Here is a 22,009-nt window from a genome sequence, read left to right as displayed (position 1 = left end):
CTCGATTGGTTAAGCTTCCAACTCTTGATTTCAGCTTAGGTCATAATCACAGGGTCATGGGATTGAGCTCCAGGTCAGGCTCTGTGCTCAGCACAGAGTCTGCTTCTCCCTTTCCCTTCTCTCTCTCTCTCTCAAATAAATAAACAAAACCTTAAAAAAAAAAAAGTAGAAATTGCAAATGAACTATTGTGACAGAAAATTGCATGTGAATAGGAGGGAGGAGTTGGGGGGGGAATAGTGGGAGGGAGGAATTTTCAGTGAGAGACAAAGGAATTTGGGGAGTGATATATTTATTATCTTGATTGTGGTGATGACTTCATGGCCATACTCACATATTAAAATTTGTCAAATTGTTCATTTTATATACGTGTAGTTTTTTGTATGTCAATTATACCTCAATAAAAATATAAAAATACAAGAAAAAGAGTAAATGGGCCATACGTCAAGTATGTTTGGTCTACCCATCATGAAAAGACTGTAACTTCTTATGATGGCTGAAATTATGACTTTACTTCATGTGAGTTTTCCCAGCAGCAAATATGTAGAAGAAATGAAATGCAAAACTATTCTCCTGATGAGAAGCAGTACAACTTATATGATATAGAGTAAGCCCATACATAGCCATTTGGGAATATCTAAATATATACTAGCCTTTTATCTCAAGGTGAACTCTTAGTTAAGAATAGCCATAGATTTTAATGATTAAAAATACCCATTCTCAAATTGTTCAGAAGTTAGGCTGGACCACAGGAGGAAGCATTCAACTTTGAAAATATATAAATTGTTTAATAGGGAGAATTTGATCTAATTGAAGGATTTATTAATAAATTAAACTAAATTCTAGTAATAATAGGTATATAAACCTTAGGCCATTCTCTAGGTAACTAGTTTACATAGCAAAAAGTTCATTGGCATATCCCATATTACAAAATTGTAAATTAGATGTTTTGATAAAATAGTAACTGATCACTGTTACAATAAGCATTGAAGGCCTCAAAAAATTCCCATTTGTATACCTGAAGTCCGTATCTGCTTGATGCTAAAAATTATTCAAGTCCTTTGGAAATAGAATCAAGATTAATATAAAGCAAAAGGATGGAAAACATATGCCCCTGAATCAATATTTATGTCTTTTGAATGATAGAACACGTTTCTATAAATCCATTCAATTATTAAACTGACACAGAAGAAGAAACTATACTGAATTGGTCTTCACAGGAATGAATCTGCCCTATTGGGGTTGGAGGCTCTGTGGGAATCACCAAGCAAGGTGGAAGCCTTGGCTCATAACATCTTTCAGCTGCTGCAGTGAAGATAGTCAACAAGTTGATCATGCTGGAAATACTAACTTGCGAATTAGATCCAAATAACCATAGAAACAAAAAAACCGGCATTTCTGGGGTTAGAAAATTAGAATGCAGGGGAGCCTGGGTGACTCAGTTTGTTAAGTGTCTGACTCTTGATTTTGGCCCAGGTCATGATCTCAGGGTTATGAGGTCAGGCTCTACACTGGACATGGAGCCTGCTTAAGATTCTCTCTGCCCCCTCTCTGCCCTGCCCCGTCCCTCTCTCTAAAAAAAAAATAAAATAAAAAAGGAAGAAAAAATCAGAATGCAGCGCTATTCAATAGAACTCTGTAATAATGGAATTTTTCTGTATTTGTGCGATGTAAGATGTAGTCACTAGCCACATGCAGTTGTTAACATATGAAATATAGCTAGTGAGACTGAGAAAATGAGTGCTTAACTTCATTTTAATTAATTTAAATTTAATTATAAAAAAAATACACATGGCTAGTGGCTACCACAGTTGACAGGGCAGGTCAAAAGTATTAAGAGTTAAGCAGACCAAGACTGTACTTATAGTATGATATTATTTTCAGAGTTTCATCTATGTGTGATAATTAATGAGGTTTTCTGAGAAATTATAATGTCCAAAAGTGACACAAGGTCAGTTCACTTTCATTCTTTCAACCAAAAATATAAATACATCTGTTATAGACTGAATGTTTTTGTCCCCTCCAAATTCATATGTTTAAACTCTGATCCCCAATGTGATGATGATATTTGGAGATAGGGTTTGGGGAGGTAATTAGGTCTTAAGGGTGCAGCCCTCTTGATGGGATTAGTACACTTAGGAGACTTGTTTCTTTTCTTTTTCTCCATCATGTGAGGAAAGAGGGAAGAAGGCTCTCATTAGACGCCTGCCATGCAGGCACCCTAAGTGTAGACTTTCTAGCCTCCAGAACTGTGAGAGATAAATATTTGTTGTTCAAGGCTCCCAGCTTATGGTAATTTGTTATAGCACCCCAAACTGACTAAAGCAACAACCAAAGCTTTTAAAACATACGTCCATAAAGAAATTTCTACCAGCACTGTGTGAGAACCTATTACTGTTTCGTTTTGAGAATGTTTGTTTGGCTCAGCTATCTTTGTTCTACTTGTTAGCACTTCCAGAATTCCAAAGTAGAATAGTTTTACTGCCTTGGATCAGTGGGCTTTAAATCTTCATTGAAGAAACTATAAAAATGTTAGGCTTTTTTCAAGAGATACAGGGTACAGCATTGTATCATTCCTCCTGAAGGGGGAAAAGATTGAGAATTCTAACATTGGGTTGAGAAATTATGTTCCCTAAATTAAATCAACTATTGTTCCATGTGAGGGTCATGGATTATAGGGCTATAGAGATCCTTTAATCAGTTATCAATTGCCACAATAATGCTGCATAACAAACCACCCCAAGCTTAGTGGCTTAAAACAACAAGTATTTAGTTCATGAATCTGGGAGTCAACTAGGAAGTTTTGCTGTTCTCGGTTGGACATGACTCACCTCAGCTAGGCTGAACTCATGTGTCAGCAGCCAGCTAGTGTATTGGCTGGAGACTGGTTTATCAACTAAGAGGTCATCCTGTTTCTGCTCTAAGTTTCTCTCATATTCTAGAAGGCTAACTCAGGCTTGTACATACAGCTGAGAGAGGGTCCCAAGAAAGAAGAATAGTAGGTCAAGCCTCTTAAAACCTGGACCTAGAACGAACAAGCTATAAATTCAATTGAGATTCAAAAGGTAGGAAGCAAAATTCTACTTCATAATGGGAGGAGCAGCAAAGTCACATTTCAAAGGGAATGGATACAGGGAGGGGTTGAGAATTGTGAAGCCTTCCACAAACTATGGCTAATATACCAATTTCTTGGGTAAAGGCAAATGTTGTTCTTCAGGCATGCATAATGGCATTTGGGTCAAACTTCCAAAGGCAAAGAGAAGTTATTACCCTAGGACCTAAAAGGCTATAGTAAGTAGGAATCTGTCTCAGTTTATAGACCATCTTAATCTGGATTGAATTATATTGGACAAATCTTATCCCACCTTACATATGATATGTTAATTCAAAATGGAAACTCTAATGAAACTTAATAATGAGGCAACTCTATTATAAAAATTAGTAACAATCTTAAAATTGTGAATGGGAGTCTCCAAGATGAAGCAAGAGTACCCATGTTTGGGGAAAGGATAGTCCCTTCAATAAATGGTTTTGGGAAAGCTGGACAGACACACACAAAAGAATGAAATCTTACACATACACACACACACACACACACACACACACAAACTCACAATGGATTAAAGACTTGAACATAAGACCTGAAACCACAAAATTCCTAAAAGAAAATCTTGGCAATGTCTTTTTGGATTTTGATAACAAAAGTAAAAATAAATAAGGGGGACTACATCAAACTAAAAAGCTTTCATACAGCAGAGGAAACCATCAACAAAATGAAAAGTCAATATACTGAATAAGAGAAAATATTTGCAAGTTTTATATCTGACAAGAGGTTAATATCCAAAATGTGTAAAGAATCCATACAGCTGAATAGCAAAAGAAAAAAAATGGTGAAAAAATGGGCAGGGGATCTGAATAGACATTTTTCCAAAGAAGACATACAGATGGCTAACAGGTACATGAAAAGATGTTCAATATCACTAATCATCAGGGAAATACAAATCAAAACTACAATGAGAGATCACCTCATATCTGTTAGAATGACTATCATCAAAAAGACAAGAAAAACAAGTGCTGCTGAGGATGTGGTGAAAAGGAGACCCTTGTGCATTGTTGGTGGGAATGGAAATTGGTGCACTGCGCTCTGGAAAGCAGTATGGAGGTTTCTCAAAAAATTAATAATACAACTCTCATATGATGCAACAATTCCACTTCTGGGTATTTATCCTGAAGAAACAAAAACACTAACTTGAAAAAAATATATGCACCCTTCTGTTCATTGCAGCTATTCACAATAGCCAGGACACAGGAGCAACCTAAGTGTCCCTTGATGGATAAATGGTAATGAAAAAACATGGGGGACCTGGGTGGCTCAGTCAGTTGAGCATCTGACTCTTGGTTTTGGTTCAGGTCATGATCTCGGGGTCATGGAATGGAGCCCCACATGGGGCTCCACACTCAATGGACTCTCCTCGAGATTCCCTTTCCCTCTTCCACCCCTTCCCCCTCCCCTCCCTCACTCCTGAATGCATGCGCTCTCTCTCTAAAATAAATAAATAAACAAATAAATAAAATCTAATATATATATGTACACACATATATATAGTGATGATGGATGGTAAAGGATGCTGTACTGATGATTTTACTATACATACAAATATCGAATATTATGCTGTACACTAAAAACTAACAATGTTATGTATCAATTATATCTCAATTTTTTTAAAAAAAAGAGTACTCATGCTTGGAATTCTTGAAATTTTGTCATATCAGAGTAGCTGTCATTATCTTAGTAGTCCTGAGCTGTTGGTGAGTATTACAGATATCATCTAAATTCTTTCATTATGTCTTGGATAATAACCAAATACAAGGATATACTAGCTTTAAAAAGCATTGTGCCCACTTATTTCCAGCTGATATAAAGAATAAGGGGAGAATGTAAAATTATGACTGTAAATTCACTGGACTGTGAAAAAGGTCGGTGAAGACATAGTGAACTAATCCAGTTATTATGCTGCTAACCACAGCAAATCCTAATATTGCCAATATTGCAAGACAATGGTAATATATTTTTTAAGGGGCCTAAATATCATTATGTTCTTAGACCAATAATTATATATTTAAAAATCTATAGAGAGGAAACAATCCAAAAAAAGTAACAACAACCATGAAAACTCTCTGTACCATATTCAGTGTTTTTCATCAGAAGAAAAATTGGAAGCAACCAATAATATGACTAAGTAATTATAGTATTTCCATTGGGTAGAATATTACGGAGCTATTAAAATGGTGGTTATAAAGGTCGTATGGCAACATCAAAAAGGTGAAGTATAATCGTAACTATAATCTGTAACAGAATTACATGTACACTATGATTATAACTATGCAAAACAAAATGAAAAAACGTTCATGGAATTGTAAGCTGTGCTGGTAGAAGCTGCCTTTTGGGATTTCTTATTCTCTTAGAAATGTTCATATCATTTGATTGAGTAATTCAACTTCTGGAAATGTATCTTAAGAAAATTATCCAAAAAAAAGAAAAAAAGAAAAAGAAAAAAAATTATCTAAAATGAGAAAAAAAGAGGGGGTGGTTAGGAAGAAGAATTTTTTAATGCAACTCTGCAGGTTTTTTTTAATTCATAAAGAACTGAAAATAGCTTAAATGTGTAGGAAGAAAGAGTTAAATAAATTAGAGTTTATCTGTCTGCAGAATGTATGCAGCTATGAAGAATGAAAGAAATTAATGATAAATTCATAAATCTAAAAGAAAAGGCAGTATTCATTTTAAAAGCAATATATAAAATAATATTGACTATGTGATTTAAAAGCATATACAGATAAAAATACACCAAAAATTTAATAGTGTATTTGCTAGAAATATATCAAAAAATTAATAGTGATTAACAGTGGTTATATAAAAGAAAATTCTTAATGTTCATCATCTTTCTTATACTTTTTTATGTTTCTAATTTATATACAATAATCATAGCAGTAGGTATTACTGTGATAATCAGAAAAAAACGGTAAAAGCCTGAATAGGAAAAAAATAAAATATCTATATTGGCACTCTAATGGTGGTTCATTACGACTTGTGTGCTTGTTTTTCTAGTTTCCACATCTTGGAATATAGTTATGCTAAATTTGTAATTTCAAAATCTATAATATTTAGTAAGGTGACCCATGCTATACCATATTTGCCTTCTGGTAAGACATGACATTAATAATAACACTTTACATTTACGTAAGGATTTACAATTTGCAAGGTATCTCACTTGTATTATTTCATTCAATTCTCACACTTGTGTAAAGTAGAAAGTGTTACCATGCTCCAGTTGCAGAAATTGATTCAGAGACTAAGTGAGGTCCTCCAAGTCATTTGGCAGATACCTAACCAAACCAGTGTTGGGCCCAGTGGTTAAGCTTCTAAATGCTCTCAGTTTCCATGGAATCATTTTCACAATTCTCATCAGGAAGGATAAAGCACTATGCTATTGCAAACATAATACAAATGCTGTAAACAACTAAGACATTTACTGCAAGAGAGTGACTTTGATTTGTTTTATACCTATTCTTTCCACTGTCCTCAGAATGATTAATTTTTTTTTTAATTAGGTTTTTCAGCTGGGTGGCTCAGTAGGTTAACTGTCTGCCTTTGGCTCAGGTCATGATCTCATGGAGGCCTGCTCAGCAGGGAGCCTGCTTTTCCCTCTCTCTCTGTCCTCACCCCCACCCCGCTCACGCTCTCACTCTCTGTCTCTCTCAAAAAAAAAATAAACAAAACCTTCAAAAAAAAAGAGTTAGGCTTTGATGTTTTAGTTAGTACCTTTCCGACACATCTCCAATCCCTTGATATGCCCAACTAATTAAGCAGTGATGTAGACTTTGCATGAAGTACTTTTTAATTAGCCACAGTGATTCCCAAATTATTCAGCCTGGGCTCAGGACCCTTAATATTCAAAATGACAATCTAGTGCATGTAAACTCTTTATTTAAGTAGTGACATCTGAGATTAAGCTCCATAAAGGTTTCTATAGAAACTAACTGCAATACCTAAACTTTCCTAAACACCAAAATGATCCAATTAGAGGAAGTAAAATAAGTGCTGGAAAGAGCAGCTATCGATAGTATGGAAGGTTTCATTCAACTTCCTCACATTAATGTTCATAAATGTGTCTGAATATTCATTAGGAGACTATGCAATTTATTTGCTATTCAAGGATCTCAACTAGATAAGAATGATACATGAAGTGATAGTTTAGTTGTTCTTCAATAACACTGAAGCCAATTTCATAGAAACGCAGACATTAAAACTGAAGAGCAAGGTAAATTTACCTGAATGTATACACACATAGATAACGCAAATACTGCTAAAGATAAATTAAAGATAAAATTCTAGGATTCCTGCGGCAGAAGAGATCAATAAAGTTCATGAATTAGTTCCAAATAGAAAAGTTAAATAAGTCTTCAGTCTTCCTTAGAACTAAGAACAAAGGGAAATATTTGCTAAGCTTGACTGCAGAATGAAATGCAAACATAAACATATTTATTAAAGGTAATCACATAAGAAGCTCTTAAAAGTAGCCTTGAGAGTCAAGCATAACATAAGAACAATTCATGAATGTGCAATTTTTTTTTATTTCTTACTATGAAACTTAAGCAAGTTCAGATTTTAACCTTGACATTTGCATGCACAAAACCCAAAATGGTTTTCAAAACAAACGTAGTTACAGATTTCTAGTTTTTGTTTTGAAAGCTTAGGTCACAAGCTATTTTCTTGGAAATCCTTGCAAAAAGACATCCAAGTATGATTAATAAATAGTATTTTAAATTTTACTAAAAAAACACAATGACCAAGTGACATATATAAATCTGCATCACTAATAGACATCTCAAAATTAACCCACTGAAATCTAGCTCCTGATCCTTTCTCCTTTTCTTGAAGTCTTTCCCATCTCAGTCAATGGTGACACCATCTTTAATGCCTGTCCATCATGCTCTGTTATCAACCCCGTACAGAAAACTGGCTTTGAATGGCACTGTGGTAGACCAAAGAGGATCTATTTTTGCCACATTAAGCAATGCTGAAAAAAGACAGCAGACAGCAATGTCTCTACATAGTAACGATAACACTCATGAAAGTTACTCTGTTAAGAAGTTCCTGGGGGGGGGGGGGCAGAAAAGGACATCCACTGGAGTTCACCAAGCCCTAAAGACCTGGAACAATGTGCTGTCCTTTCCTGGCATGCCTTCAGTGAGCAGTGCATGGGAATTATCTGTCCCACCAGGAAATGTCAGTCCTATTTACAGATAAGAATGCGGAATTTCTTGCCACCTATGTCCACATATACCCATGTTAGTGGTGTGGTCCTAGATAACATTATCTCATCTTCTTCAGACTTGCATATTGAAGCGAGTCATAAAGAAGAAAAAGGGATCAAACCAGTGCTGCTTGCTTATGTCTATGGGCAACACTTCCTAAGCATGCTTGCAATAAAATCTCTTCTCTCTGGCTTGAATACCAGATACCTGAATTCTCAGTTTGCTTTTCATTGAACTGTATTATCACTTCTTACAACTTGCTCCACCAGAGACCAAAGCAGTTTTTCCAGAATATGGAAACATGAATCCTTGGGGTAATATATACACTCTCCTAATTCTAGTTATTTTATAAATTAAGATGGCAATTCAGTCTTTGGAACTCCAGCCTTGACACCTTCTACTCTCATTCAACAAGTTGCAATGGGGCTAGAGTTGTAACCTCTGAGTTGTTATTTCGTGAACGCAAATTACCTGTGCAGATTCTTTTAAAGTTGGGATTTTCCAGAAGGTGTCCTGGTAGGCGGCACTGGAACCGATGTTGCCAAAACTCAGGAAACCAGGGATTCCTCGTATTAGTGTCCAGCCTCAGCTTCAGGAAATAATCATCAAATGACCTGACCTCTGGAGATTGCAGCTTTATTGTGATTCCCCCGTTGGCTTCCACCTCATAACCTTCAATGACTTCATCTCTGTCAGCCCATCCATCACTAAAAAAATTCAGGAATTGGGGTGGGGAGAGAGAAAGACAAAGGTCTCACAAATAGGGCTCAGCATTATGCATGAACGAAGCAATTCAGCAAGGCTGAAAGTCTATTTTCAGCCAAAATTGCTACCTATCAATGACTTTTTTTTTTTTTTTTGGTGGAGAGGAGTAACTTCTGAAATCATAAAGTCCTGTTTGTTTTTCACAGTAGTAAAAGTGATGATGAAGATGATGATAGTAGCAATGACAAGAACTAACATTTATTGAGCATTTACTAGGCATCAGATTCTGTACTATTTACTTCTACTCAGTCAGATGTTCAGCAACTAACAAAATCTCAGTGGATCCAGAATATGGATCCAGGCAGTCTGGCTCCCAAACCCAGTGCTCTTCAGGCCACAAAAACCATCAGTTGCTGTCCAAATCAGAATAAAATAAAACCCAGGCAGTCAGGGCCTTTACAATAAGAGCTCAGCAAGGTTTCAAGGTTGCAGCCAAGACCATTATATGAGCTGCATTTATGGGGTAGAAAATTGATTTAGCTCAGAAGCATGACAACCACAGATTTTGCTCCTGGACATTGTTCAAACTTGCATTGCCTAGAAGAGATCAGATGCTTCCCCCTCAATGTTATTTCAAAATAGCAGCATTAAAAGAAAACAATCCCACTCCCCCAAATAAAAATAATCCTCCTGCTCACTAAAAGGAAGTTAACTGACGTTTTATTCAGTGAATTCAATTTTTTAAAAAAATCTGGTCACCTTCTAGAACATTCACATCAGTCATGAGTGACATAGCTCCAATTTAATTCAAGTATACATATGAGCTGGGTCAAACCTCATGTGAGTGGCTGTGATCCCTTCCCAGCAAGTGCCACAGAAAAATTGCACTAGTTAGAGTTAAACAGGCAAAGAAGACTTAATTCAAGACTATTCCATTAGGACAGAGACACTGAACTCCACTCTGCTAATACGAAAGTTGGGGAGATTTAAGTGCTGAGGTGAGCTAGTGAGCAAGTGCTCGAGGACACTGAGGGGAATTTGGTCAACGTGATTAGCCATCTGTGTTTGATAATTGTCATTTATCTAAGTTAGGTTCCCACCTACCCACAGAAACTGGGAGACAGGGGTTTGCTATCATTCTTGATGCATTTCAAAGGGATGGCTTCCAGGTCCTTGAGAAAGAAATTTCTCTGCTATAACAACTGTCAAGAGGCTAGGAGAAAATGTACACCTCCAAGGGACAGAGAAAGAATTTATAACGGCATTTTTAAATTAAACGCTCTAAGGAAAGGGAAGTCAAGGGGCCCATAGTCAGGAAGAAACTTGTCTACAGTTGAGTCAAACTGAGGAGAGGGTTAAAGATTGTCTTGGTCAAGAAGTGGATTTATTTATACCCACAGAGTCATACCCTGCAGTTTCTGGAACATAACTATTCAGTCTCTGCCAGAGAAAGTGTTTTATCACTTGCTTCTCACAGAGCAGGGACCTGGGCCAAATATATATGACTGACCATAGTTCACTCCTTGTTAAACTGAGATCAATTGGAATAAATGTGTCCTCCACTTAGCTGAGTTTATTGGTGCAGTTCTGTTCCAGAATCTTTCCAGTGAACCACACAGGAGCTGTATTTTTCAACAGACCAAAGGCTGTAGAAGGTATAGCTGACTTACCATGATCCAGAACTAAAGGGACCTTGAGGTATAGTGTGGTCTAACCAGCCAGATCAGAGAATGTCTATATGTTTCTTCTAAATCCACTGGGATAGAAATTTTACAATCTTGCACAGACCTTTCCTTCCCCCTACATCCCCCCATCATTTTCTTCTTTCCTTCCTTCTGTCCTCCTTCCTTTTGCATTTACCTAGATGCTCTGCTATGCTCAAGGTTTAATTAAGAATGAGACACACTATCCTCTAACCCCTACTGTTACAGACTTGTGGAAGAATAGACACTAAACAAGAATTACAAATGCTGTAAAAGTAAAGAAGGAAAAGTGACCAGTACTGTGGGGAGGAGGGGCTTGGGGGTTTGACTTAGTCAGATGTGTATGTATGTATACAAGTGTGGGTAGAGAGAAGGTAATTAGGGATGACTATCCTAAGAAAGTTATATCTGAGTTGAGATGTAAAGGATGTGTGGGCATTAGTCAGATGAAGAGATGGGGAGGGACTGGTATAAAACGTTCCTGGTAGATTATCTAATATACAGGAAAGAGCATGGGCCATTCAAAGAATTTGGCGAGTCAGTATAGCTGTAGCATAGAAATATGGCAGGAGACAGTAGTGTGGACATAAATTCCAGCTTAGTAATCATTAGCCTAAGGACTGCAGGAAGTCCTCAAAGTGTTGTTTTAAGCCTATTACATAGTAAGGCCACTGAGCTCTGCCCTCTGGTGGGGAATGACCTGAGTCTTTCTAACAAGTCCTGCTGTACTCACCATCACTGGATATGACGGCAGGTCAAATTGATTTAAAAAAAGAAGACAGACTCTTTTATCTTTCTACATGCTCAGTCTACTTAGAAAGGCTTGAACTAGTTTAATTATTTAGATTTATTCACATTATATCATAACTACACATATAGCAATTTGAAGACCTGAACTATAGGGTTAAGGGTAAAAACAAAACCAGTTAGGCTTTCTAGAAATTCAGCTTATGAGTATATATTCCAAATCAAATGACTTACAATTTGAAGAAAAAAAAAATTCCTTTTTGACATAAAATTTAAGCTTGAAGTGTGTTTCTCCCCAAGATTTAATATTATGTGAGATTTTCTTTGTGTGAATGTGTAGTCTGAATAAGGAAACCCACAATTTTTTTAAGTGTATGAAATGAGCTGTCTATACTGTTTATTTGCATATCTTTTCTTTTTTTTTTAATCATTCCCAGTTTATAAAAGCAAGTATCATATGTCAATGATGGAAGCAGGGAAAGTGTGACCTCCTGCCCTTTTGCACTCCAACACAGAGGAGCACATCATGGGAGTAAACCTGAATATAGAAAATTTGAAGTCATACGGTTTAGTGGGACAGAGCCTTAGATCCCTGTTGCCATTGGTTAAAGCCCTTCCCCCTCACTGTTGATGACCTCATTCCAGAAATTAGAGTTGGTGTTAAATCCAAGAAGTCATGAAATCAAGGCGAACCAGGATATGACAGAAAAAAAATATTCAGCTAGGACTGGTTGGTGAATACTTTTGAAGTATTAATCACTAGACTTTATATGAGATCTTAAATCTATCTCAGGTAAGGTATTAGGGAATGCTAACAAAAAGTTGCTGAAAACATCCATAAAGCAACTCTTGGTTTTTATATATTTAAATCATTTTTGTCTACAGACCACTTGCCAAAGGTATTTAGAGAGAAGGTTAAAGGATTTTTGCTGTTCGGTTGTGTTGGGATTTTTTTGTAAGGATATTTGTTCTGGTGAATTCTCTGTGAAGCACGCTTGAAAACAGGGAGGCAGCAGCTCTCCTGATACCTGGTTTGGGTGTTTACTTCTGTTATTGTTTTGATAGTGGTGGTGGTACTGTGGACTATGCAACCAGAGACAACCCGCAGGCACCTGCTCACCCCAGGCCTCTGCAGTGAATCCTGCTGTGCTGGGTGCTGAGCTCTATAAGGCACATTCACAGCCTCCAGCTGCGTCTGCTACCCCAGCTGCTCCCCAGTGATGAGTTCCTTTTCCTATCTGGGGTCTGGAAATAAAGCTGCAGAACGTGGATAAACAGGGTGAACGTTTAACAGACAGCTACATGTCTTATAAGTATTCCTCACAAAATACACGAATCCTTGTTTCTTGTCCCTCTCCACATTTTTATACAACAGTTCTTTCACAGGGCTGTTCTCGTCCCAAAAAATCATTGTTCTGGTCCCTGTGAAATTCCACAATCCCAACCTGAATACTAAAAAGATTTCTTCCACTGAATAAATTCTGATGGAAACAATAAGAAAATATTGTTTCTAATTCTACCAATTATAACTGGACAGGAGCGGCATGAGTGTCACTTTTGCATCATATAAATTAAAATCATTTAATAAGCAAATTGATAGTAAAAAACAGAAATACAATAGTATTCATTTAAAAATTGTTTAAAAACATTTTAGAAAAACATATTTATATTCAATTAAAATAATGATAATCCAGGGAGCAAAGCAATTTGATTTGTGTTGAGGACAAATAACTGTGTGTACCTGATAATAAAGCTATCATTCTTTAAAAATATTCCAGAGATTACCATATAAGCAAGAAAATGAGAAAAGGACAATAAAAATATTTTCAAAAACATATGTAAACAAGCACAAAATTCTATAAATACAATGCTAACCATACTTACAAAGCCTGAAGAAATGTCATATGATGCAATTTAAATCAAGTGATGTCAACTGTGGGAAATTTTATGGCAGTAGTGGCAGCTTTTTCAATAAGAATTCAGACTGGCTTTCTTCATTCGACATTTATTCACTAAGAATCCTGTATGAGTTAGGCATTTTGCTTACTGCTGCAGATACATTGCTAAGAAGTACAGGCAATGCCCCTGCTCTCAAGGCAATCACAGTGGTAGGGAGGACTAGCCACCGAATACATAATAGCCACAGGGAGTTGTAGCAGCTGATAGGAAAGGAAGGTGGGCTACAGAAGCACAGAAAAGCGGAAGGGTCCTCTCAAGGGAGATTTTGCCTGAGGAGAAGTAACATCTAAGATGAGACTTAAAGGATTGAAGCTACACAGTAAAGAGGGAGATGGAAGAAGGACCAGCTTAAGAGAGTACAAAGCTCTCAAACAGCAAGGTGTTCAGTTTGCTTAGAGTGTGCCAGGTAAAGGAATGATAGGTCAAGCCAGTGAGATCTAAAACAACCTGAACATCCTCGTCAAGGATTTTGGGTTTCATTCTTAGAGTGGTGAAAAATTATTCAGATTTTAAACAGGGATAGGACATGATTAGATTTGTTTTAGAAGGGTCATTCTAGAAAGTACTCAGAGGGTAGGTATTTGTGGAGGTTCTTTGGTTCTAGGATTCTCAGACAAAAACTATGGAAACACACACACAGACATGGGCACAGACCCACACACATACGCACGCAAAGGCAAATTACATTGTAGTATGAAGGTGGGTGTTGATGGTGTGGAGGCGTTGATGAACCAGAAAGTGGGGTATGGGTCACAATTAGTCTATTATTAAATTTTAAAATCAGTTGCCGCAAACCCACCACAAATATAAAACTGACACAAAATGTAGGCAGTTTTTATTTAATTACATAGTACAGGCACTTAGCAGTCCCTCAGCTTACTGAAAAACAGAAGAGAAGATGAGGGGGGTAACTTCACCTTTGGTTGTCTTGCACTGCTAGAATTAGAACTCAAACAGAAACCTTACTTCTAGTCCTATGGCATTTCAGTAGAAAGTGACCAAGGTGGAGGAGGGAACGGGATGGTATCAAAGGGCAACACAGCAGGAATGAAGGGAATTCTCAACAAGTAGAAACTTCGTGTAAAGGAGATCAAGATCAGATCAGTAATTCTTATTTTCCATCTTTTCCTCATTCCTATCCCCCAACTCATCCCTGGCATCCTGAGTCTGAATCATCTGCCACCTGGAGACTTACGACTATCCTCCTCTCCTAGCAGAAATGTAAAGCAAAGATGCTAAATATGGCACGCAACCGTGTAAATGTGGAAGCCATTTCCTAAAACTTCTACAAACCAATTTTTCATGTATCAATGACAATTTGAAGCCAGTGCAAAAGAAGGGTAGGCTGATGAGGGGAATTACTGTGGACAAGTAGGTCTTTTTTCTTCCTTCAAATTCCACTACCAAGATAGCATCGCATTTTGTCTCTCATTCAACTAATCCTGAGACAATGTGAAATAGGAATTGATTATTTAAACTTTTCAAGCCTCTGTTTCTCCACCTATAAAATGAGAGTGGAAATGGTATCAGCCTCTTAGAATTGTGTGAGAATTAAATCATATGATCCATGTGAATACTTAGCACAATCTAGCACATGATGAAATCTTACTAGATGTTAACAGTTCTTTATCATCCATCTTCTCATGATCCAACCAATGTCTGAGCTCTATCTACGTATGAGAAAGATTTCTCTACAAAAGCACTACTCACCATGTGGTCCAAAGATTGGTACCAATTCATAAACTGTTACCAGTCAAGAGGAAGTACAACAGAGACTAAGCATATAGGAAAATCTAGAGCAGTTAGACATTGTTGCAAGATCTAAGAACATGAGAGGTGGACACATGTCATTGCATAGGGTATAAACACGTCATTTTACAATTTATATAGTGAACTGCCTGTAGCTCAAGCTCTATGCATGCCATATGCTGTAGAACCGTGTTACAGTGTGTGACATTCCAAGGCTGCTTTGCCAACTGTAACCCAAAAGTATATAAATTTCCAAGAATATATTTGCATTTATTTTTATACATGTTTTTACAATGACTTTAAATTTTAATCAAGCCTATTTTATAATCTATCCCATAAGATTAATTTCTAAATTAGGGAAATAAAATTCTCATTATTTATTTTAACTCTATTTCTATGGCCACACAAGTTTCACTGAATTATTTTATATATATATATATATATATATATATTTTTTTTTTTTTTTTTTAATGAGAAAAGGTATACAATCTGCTGAATGTAGCAACAGTCGTATTTGAATGTGGATAGTGGAAATGATTCCATAGAAACAAGGGGAAAGGAGTTCTGATGAAATTTACCTGAAAATAATGTCAGCTCATATATTGAATTTGGCTTTTATTCCTAATTAATGGTGAAGTGCCAAAACCATAGTGTGTTATTTATGGAGTTGTTTTACCCAATGAATTTATGAAATCATCAAAATTTACTAATCATTTATACACAAAACATTAAAAAACTAAATTTAAAACCAAATAATTCTTTGAAACAAAAAGTATTAAAAAGCCAATGGAAGTTTATGCTCAATATTCTACATAAAACATTAGTGTTGCATGGGTTTTTATGAAGTGGCATTTGGGCTTGCTAAGACTAAAATACACAACAGTTGCCAAGACGTTAGTGAACGACTGCATCAAAGATATTTGCTTAGAAATGTTTGCTGATTCCGGTAAAGAAAGTAGCTCAAGTTTTACTTTCTGATGCATCATAGCTCAAAGATTTCTGAAACTGCCTAATGATATGGAAAACCAACTCACTGAATAAATGAAGCTAGCAAAGCATTCTCTCATTGTAACTTGACAAATGTGCAGATAAATTCTTACGTGGCAGTTCTTTTACTCTGTGTGCAATTTGAAAATGAAGATTTAAAAGAAGAAAGATCTGCTCCTATTTAAATTTTCTTTTAGCTTCAATGCTGAGAAGCACAACTAGCTCTAGATATGATAAAATTATGAAGAATTACTTTGTCAAAAAATGTGGTTGGCGGTTTATGTTTTGTATATGGGTGGGTTCTGATGCTGCAACTGCCAACAGGGAAACATTCTGGAGTAACTGCCCACGTAGCTTATGAGAGAATGTAACTCAATGCAATGCTTTCTTCGCTGAGAAGGTCTTGATTAAAATAAAAAAAATCAGCTTAAGTAAACAACGATTAGTGACCTTACAAATTTCGAGTTAGGTAAGAACAAATGCACTGAAGGTGGCTTTCACTGGCCCATCAGAACAGATCGTTAGCATTTTTCCCAAATGCTGTGTTCTGTGACTTAACATTGGTAGGTTGAAATTATTCATGATGGGGATACATACTTCAAGAAAATCAGTAAATGCTACAAATTAGGGCTTCTGTTTTATTGGATTTTTCCCCACACAGCTCATTGTGAAAATATGGAACCTGACCATAAACAACTATTATTGGTATTGAGGGGAGAAGCTATGTCAAGAGTGAACTATAGAACACACTCGGTGCTTCTTCAGGATAAGAAATCAGTTTGGTCTCAATATTTAAACATATCAATAGGAAAGCCTAACTTGCTCTATTGACTGATATCTGATATATGTAATGATCTCTGTATTTCCTAAAAAGAAGGAATTCTTTTTTTCTTTTTTACAAATAGGAGCTGAGGTCAAAGGGCAAAATTAAAAGTCAACAACTTTGAAGAAGAAGTTTTTTTATAGATTGCTGTACCACAATTTTAATTTAAAAACAATTGTCAATGAGTAGAAAATGATCTCGATATTATCATCTGCAAAGTGTTGTCAGCAAATACTTCATGAATTGGATTGCTTTTGTCTCCTTGGGGTACCATAACAAAAGACTACAGGCTGGTGGCTTAAACAACAGAAATTTATTTGCTCATAGTTTTGGAGAACAGAGGTCCAAATACTAAGATTCCAATTGATTCAGTTTCTAGTGAGAGTTCTCTTTCTGGCTTGCAGACTATGTCCTCATATGGCCTTTCCTCAGTGCATACATATACACAGTGTGAGAAAGACAGAGAGAACAAGCTGTCTGGTGTCTGTTTTTATTTTTTTCTTATAAGGACACTAATTCTATTGGATCAGGGTCCTACACTCATGACCGCATTTAACCTTAAGTATCTTTCTAAAGGCCCTATCTCCCAAAAGAGTCACATTGGAGGTTAAGGCTTTAACATATGAATTTTGAGGGGACACAATTCAGTCCACAGCAGATGAAATTTTATTAAATTTGTTATTCATTTAAAAAATCCTCATATAAGAAACTGGAAGTGGATACAGAATTCTTTATTTCACTAAAAGATAATTTAAGTTGAACTAAAAATTACGGGATAAATTATTGAAACTAACTAGTGATTAAAGATTAAAGATGACTTTTGAAAACACAGCAACACTCACTTCACTTGGGATAAAAAATTTTAAATGAATACCCCAACCTCACTGAAATTGCTATAAAATCTTTCTTCCATTTCCATCAGCTGACCTCTGAAAGGCTGGTTATTCTACTAGGAATGTTACAAAAATTAAATGAAGAAGAGGAGTACAAATGCATGTACTATGCAAGTATAATTGTTAACCCAAAGCAGATTAGATAATTTAATAAACTCATTTATCATATTAAAATTTTAAATATTGACGTGCATGGTGTTTGTTTAAAGTGTACATATAGGCATTTAATATAGGAAACTTCTACTTCATTTATAACTTTTTTTCATTTAAGTAGGCTCTATGCCCAGTGCGGTGCCCAACATGGGGCTTGAATTCATGACCCTGAGATCAAGATCTGAGCTGAGATCAAGAGTCAGACATTTAGCCAACTGAGCTACCCAGGCACTCCCACTTAAAACTTCTTATTTACAATTATAGAACATCTAAAAGTTATGAGTATAATAGTAATTCTCTCTATTAATCACCTGGGCACACAGTTTCAATGGACAATGAGTACTCTTTTGGAAATTCTTTTCTCCTTTATTTTCATTTTATTTACCGAAATGAGATTTTATGTATGTTAAATCTAATAATACAACTTTGGGCTTGTATTCTGCCTGTCTTCATGCTGAATTTGACTTCCTAGTAATTTTTACTTATTGTATTTTACCAAAGTACAATTCCTAACTAGATTGGAATTTAAAAAGAGAGAGAGAGAGAGAGAAGAAGAAAAAGAAGATCGAGACTTCAAGAAGTACTGTTCCAGAAGATGTTAAAGTAAAGTTGTTAGAAGTTGTTAAGGTAAAGACTATGCTAGTTAAACAGCTCAAAAAGGGACACCTCAAAACTCCATCTTGATGCTCATGGTAAATGAAACCATGACCACCAAGTAGAGACTTTTTGTTGGGAAGCCTGTGATGGCTTCATTCCTTACTGCAAAATTTTACAGATCTAAATTACCAATCTTTGTTCCCCCTTTTAAGTCCCTGGTTGTTTTACTGCTACTGAACTTTTCTTTTTCATGTCCCTGTGCTGACCAAGTGAGAGGCTGCAGTTTCCCACATAATTGTTAAGAACCAACTGAAGAGAAGCAAGAGACCCATTAAAAAAAGAATGCAATAAAGAGCCAGAGTGATTCTGATTAAAGCATAAATCAGATCCTGGCATTTCTCTGCTTAAAATCCACCAATGCCTTTTCTTCTCACCCAAAGCACCTCAAAAGACCCTACACACTCTGAGCCTCATTACCTCTCATCTCTGCTATTCTAACCTTTGCCCTGCTCTAGCCACACTGACTTCCTACTGTTCCTCAATGAAAAAGGATGCCCTGGCCTTAGGATCTTTGCACTGGCTATTCTCTCTGCCTGAAATTCTGGAATTCTCTTCACTTGGGTATTTTCATGGCTCACTCTTTCATTTCTCTCATGTCTGCTCAAATATCACCTTTTCAGAGAGATCTTTCTCTATTTAAAATTGTGTCCCTTCTCTCTATTCCTTTTTTCTCATTTAAACTTATCACTACCTGACATACCATATAAACATATTTTCTTTATCCAGCTAGTAAAATGGAAGCTTCACATAGGCAGAGAGGTTTTTCTTTTTTGTCTGCTTATGTAACCTCAGCATTTATAACAGTTGTTGGCTCATAGTAGGTGCTTATTAAGTATTGTTAAATGAATTGAATTAATGGATAAAAATCTATGAACCAATTTGAATTCAAGAATTCACAGAGAAAGTATAACAGTGATAAGCGGGAGGTGGCTCAAACCAGCTGGCAAGAATTCATTGTTAGCAGCTTTTCCTAGCTCTGCATTAAGTAACTTCACGTCAGAAAGCTGAAACTGGCCATAGTGAGAGTATTTACTTCAAGGATATGTCAGATTTTCTAACAAAGTACCACAAACAGGAAGAGTCACTACTGAAATTTATTCTTTCATAGTTCTAGAGGCTGTAAGTCTGAAATCGATGTGCCAGCAGGACAATGCTCCCTCTGAGACTCTGTGTGGATTCTTCCTTGACTCTTCTGAGCTTCTGATGGTGACCATCCATCCATGCCACTCCTTAGCTTGCAGCTGCATTGCCCCAATCTCTGGCTCTGTGGTCACATGGTGTTCCCCTGTGTGTCTGTGCCTCTGTGTCTCTTCTACACTTATAAGGACAGCAGTCATATTGGATTAAAGGTCTGCCCTACTCCACTATAACTTCATTTTAACTAATTACACTTGGATCAATTCTATTTCCAAATAAAGCCACATTTTGAGATATTGGGGATTAGGAATTTAACATATTTTTTTAGAAGACACAATTCAGTCCATAAAAATGAGCAGACACTAGAAATCAAGGCTTTATTGTTCTACTTTGTTTCATTTTTTAAGAGAGCAAGTTGTTAAACATTTACAGCATACCACTAACTAGAGCATTCTGTGACATTTTTTCTGAAATTCAGGATTCGTTGTAAACTCTGACTTACCTGTTACATGAGCTAAAGGTGATTTAACTGATTATTGTTTCATTCTAAAATAGATATAATAGAAATTAAAAGATATTATTTTTTAAATAAACAGTTTATGAAAGCTATGGTTATATCATTTATACATTTGGATTACTTTTTTTTTTCAAGACCAGATAATTACATGCTAAGGAGCATCAAAAAATATAAACACCCAGAAACTGACAAAAATGGTTTTAGCCTAACAAATACTATTAATTTTAAAAAGGAAATTTATAGTTTATGCCCGCAGCTATTTGAGTTTGGGAACAATAATTATAGCTTCTGCATTAGAATTAGATATATACACTTATGCATGCTTTAGGTCTCTCAGCATTGAATTGTTCTTAATGATGAGTTGAATTGTATCTGGGACTTAGTACATCATTCTAATAATACAGGAAAATGAATACAAAGGTATCATATATTTTTATTTTACATTCGTGTAATTCATTTAGAGTACCTTTTGATTCATTGAAGAACAAATCTAGATCCTCCAACATTAGCTGATTCAAACCTTTTACATTCTTTCATTTAATAAATATTTATGGATATCCAACTTAGTGCCAAGCACTGTTAGAACTTGAAAATACATTAATGAATAAGACTGGAAATATCCCTGCTCTCATTTAAATTCAGAAGTTGGACTTCTACTTCTAGCCTAGACAAGTACCAAATTTATTCTTCTTTCTGAAACAAATAAGACAATGGACAAAATATATAAAAGAATGGTTCTTAACACATTTTACATCAGGCAATGAAAGACAGTGATCTCTGCAAAGTGAGATCAACTTTACAATATTTTGAGCGCCCTACTTGGAGGTTTCCAAATCATGGCTCAGAAGCAAGCAGGGAAGAGGGGAATAGGAAGGGATAGACTCAGGGACAGTCCAGTGGATTCACTGAGTTGAGTGGACAGAGTTGGGAGTCAGGAAAAGTCAAGGTGGCCAGAGTCCACAGGGCAAAGCATTGGAGATGGAAGAGCTGCAAAGACAGAACAGTCTACAGTAATTCTCCCAAAAGTATTCAGTTGAATATAGACAGCCCAGGCATGTGATGAAATTACTGAAGGCTGAGGAAACAACCAACTAGAAAATTGGAGGGCATACTGCCTGGAGGTCACATAGAGTTGGGAATAATAACTGCTCCCAATAGCCAGAACAGAAAAGTCATGTTTCACAGGAAGATGGCTAAAGTATTAAGAAGGATCTTGCCTCAGTACTTGGGAAAAGCTAGCCCTGCACTAAATGCTGCTCTGGTCTTGGCTGACAAAGCTTAAAATCAAGATGCAAAAAGACCAAATTATTTCTAAGTAACATCAGCTCCTCCCATAAGTAGCTCAAAAATATTTTTAAGAAATATAAAATTTCCAGTATCCAACAAGGCAAAATTCACAATGTCTGGCATCCAATAAATATTACCAGGCATATAAATTCATATATGGAGTGAGGAGGAAAAGAGATATTAAAGTGACAAATAACGACAAAAAGTTATCACATGGTGATGTAGGTTAAGTAGAGAGTTTTTAAAGAGTCATGTGATATAAACGAAGAGGGGTATATTTTACATTGGGTGGTCAGGGAAGCACCTCTGAAAAGATAACACTTAAGTGGAGATCTGAGCTGTGTGAAGGCATGATCCATGTAGAGTTCAGAGGTA

At 36.2% G+C, this 22,009-nt stretch overlaps 1 protein-coding gene across 3 annotated transcripts in view; it reads right to left on the bottom strand.

The window, feature by feature from the left end:
* The window catches only part of GRM1 (glutamate metabotropic receptor 1), a 391,937-nt gene that overhangs the window by 95,882 nt on the left and 274,046 nt on the right, over positions 1-22,009 (bottom strand). For all 3 annotated transcript variants that reach the window (XM_045805276.2, XM_045805277.2, XM_045805278.2), the window contains exon 3: positions 8,789-9,024. In XM_045805276.2, coding sequence (XP_045661232.1) covers positions 8,789-9,024 — 236 coding nt within the window. The remainder of the gene's footprint in view (positions 1-8,788; positions 9,025-22,009) is intronic.

Source organism: Ursus americanus, chromosome 11, assembly GCF_024610735.1.
Source record: "Ursus americanus isolate L20-20 chromosome 11, mUrsAme1.1.p, whole genome shotgun sequence".
Taxonomy (NCBI): Eukaryota; Metazoa; Chordata; class Mammalia; order Carnivora; family Ursidae; genus Ursus; species Ursus americanus.
Note: the sequence above shows the minus strand (reverse complement) of the source record. Positions and strands in the feature narration are given on the sequence as shown.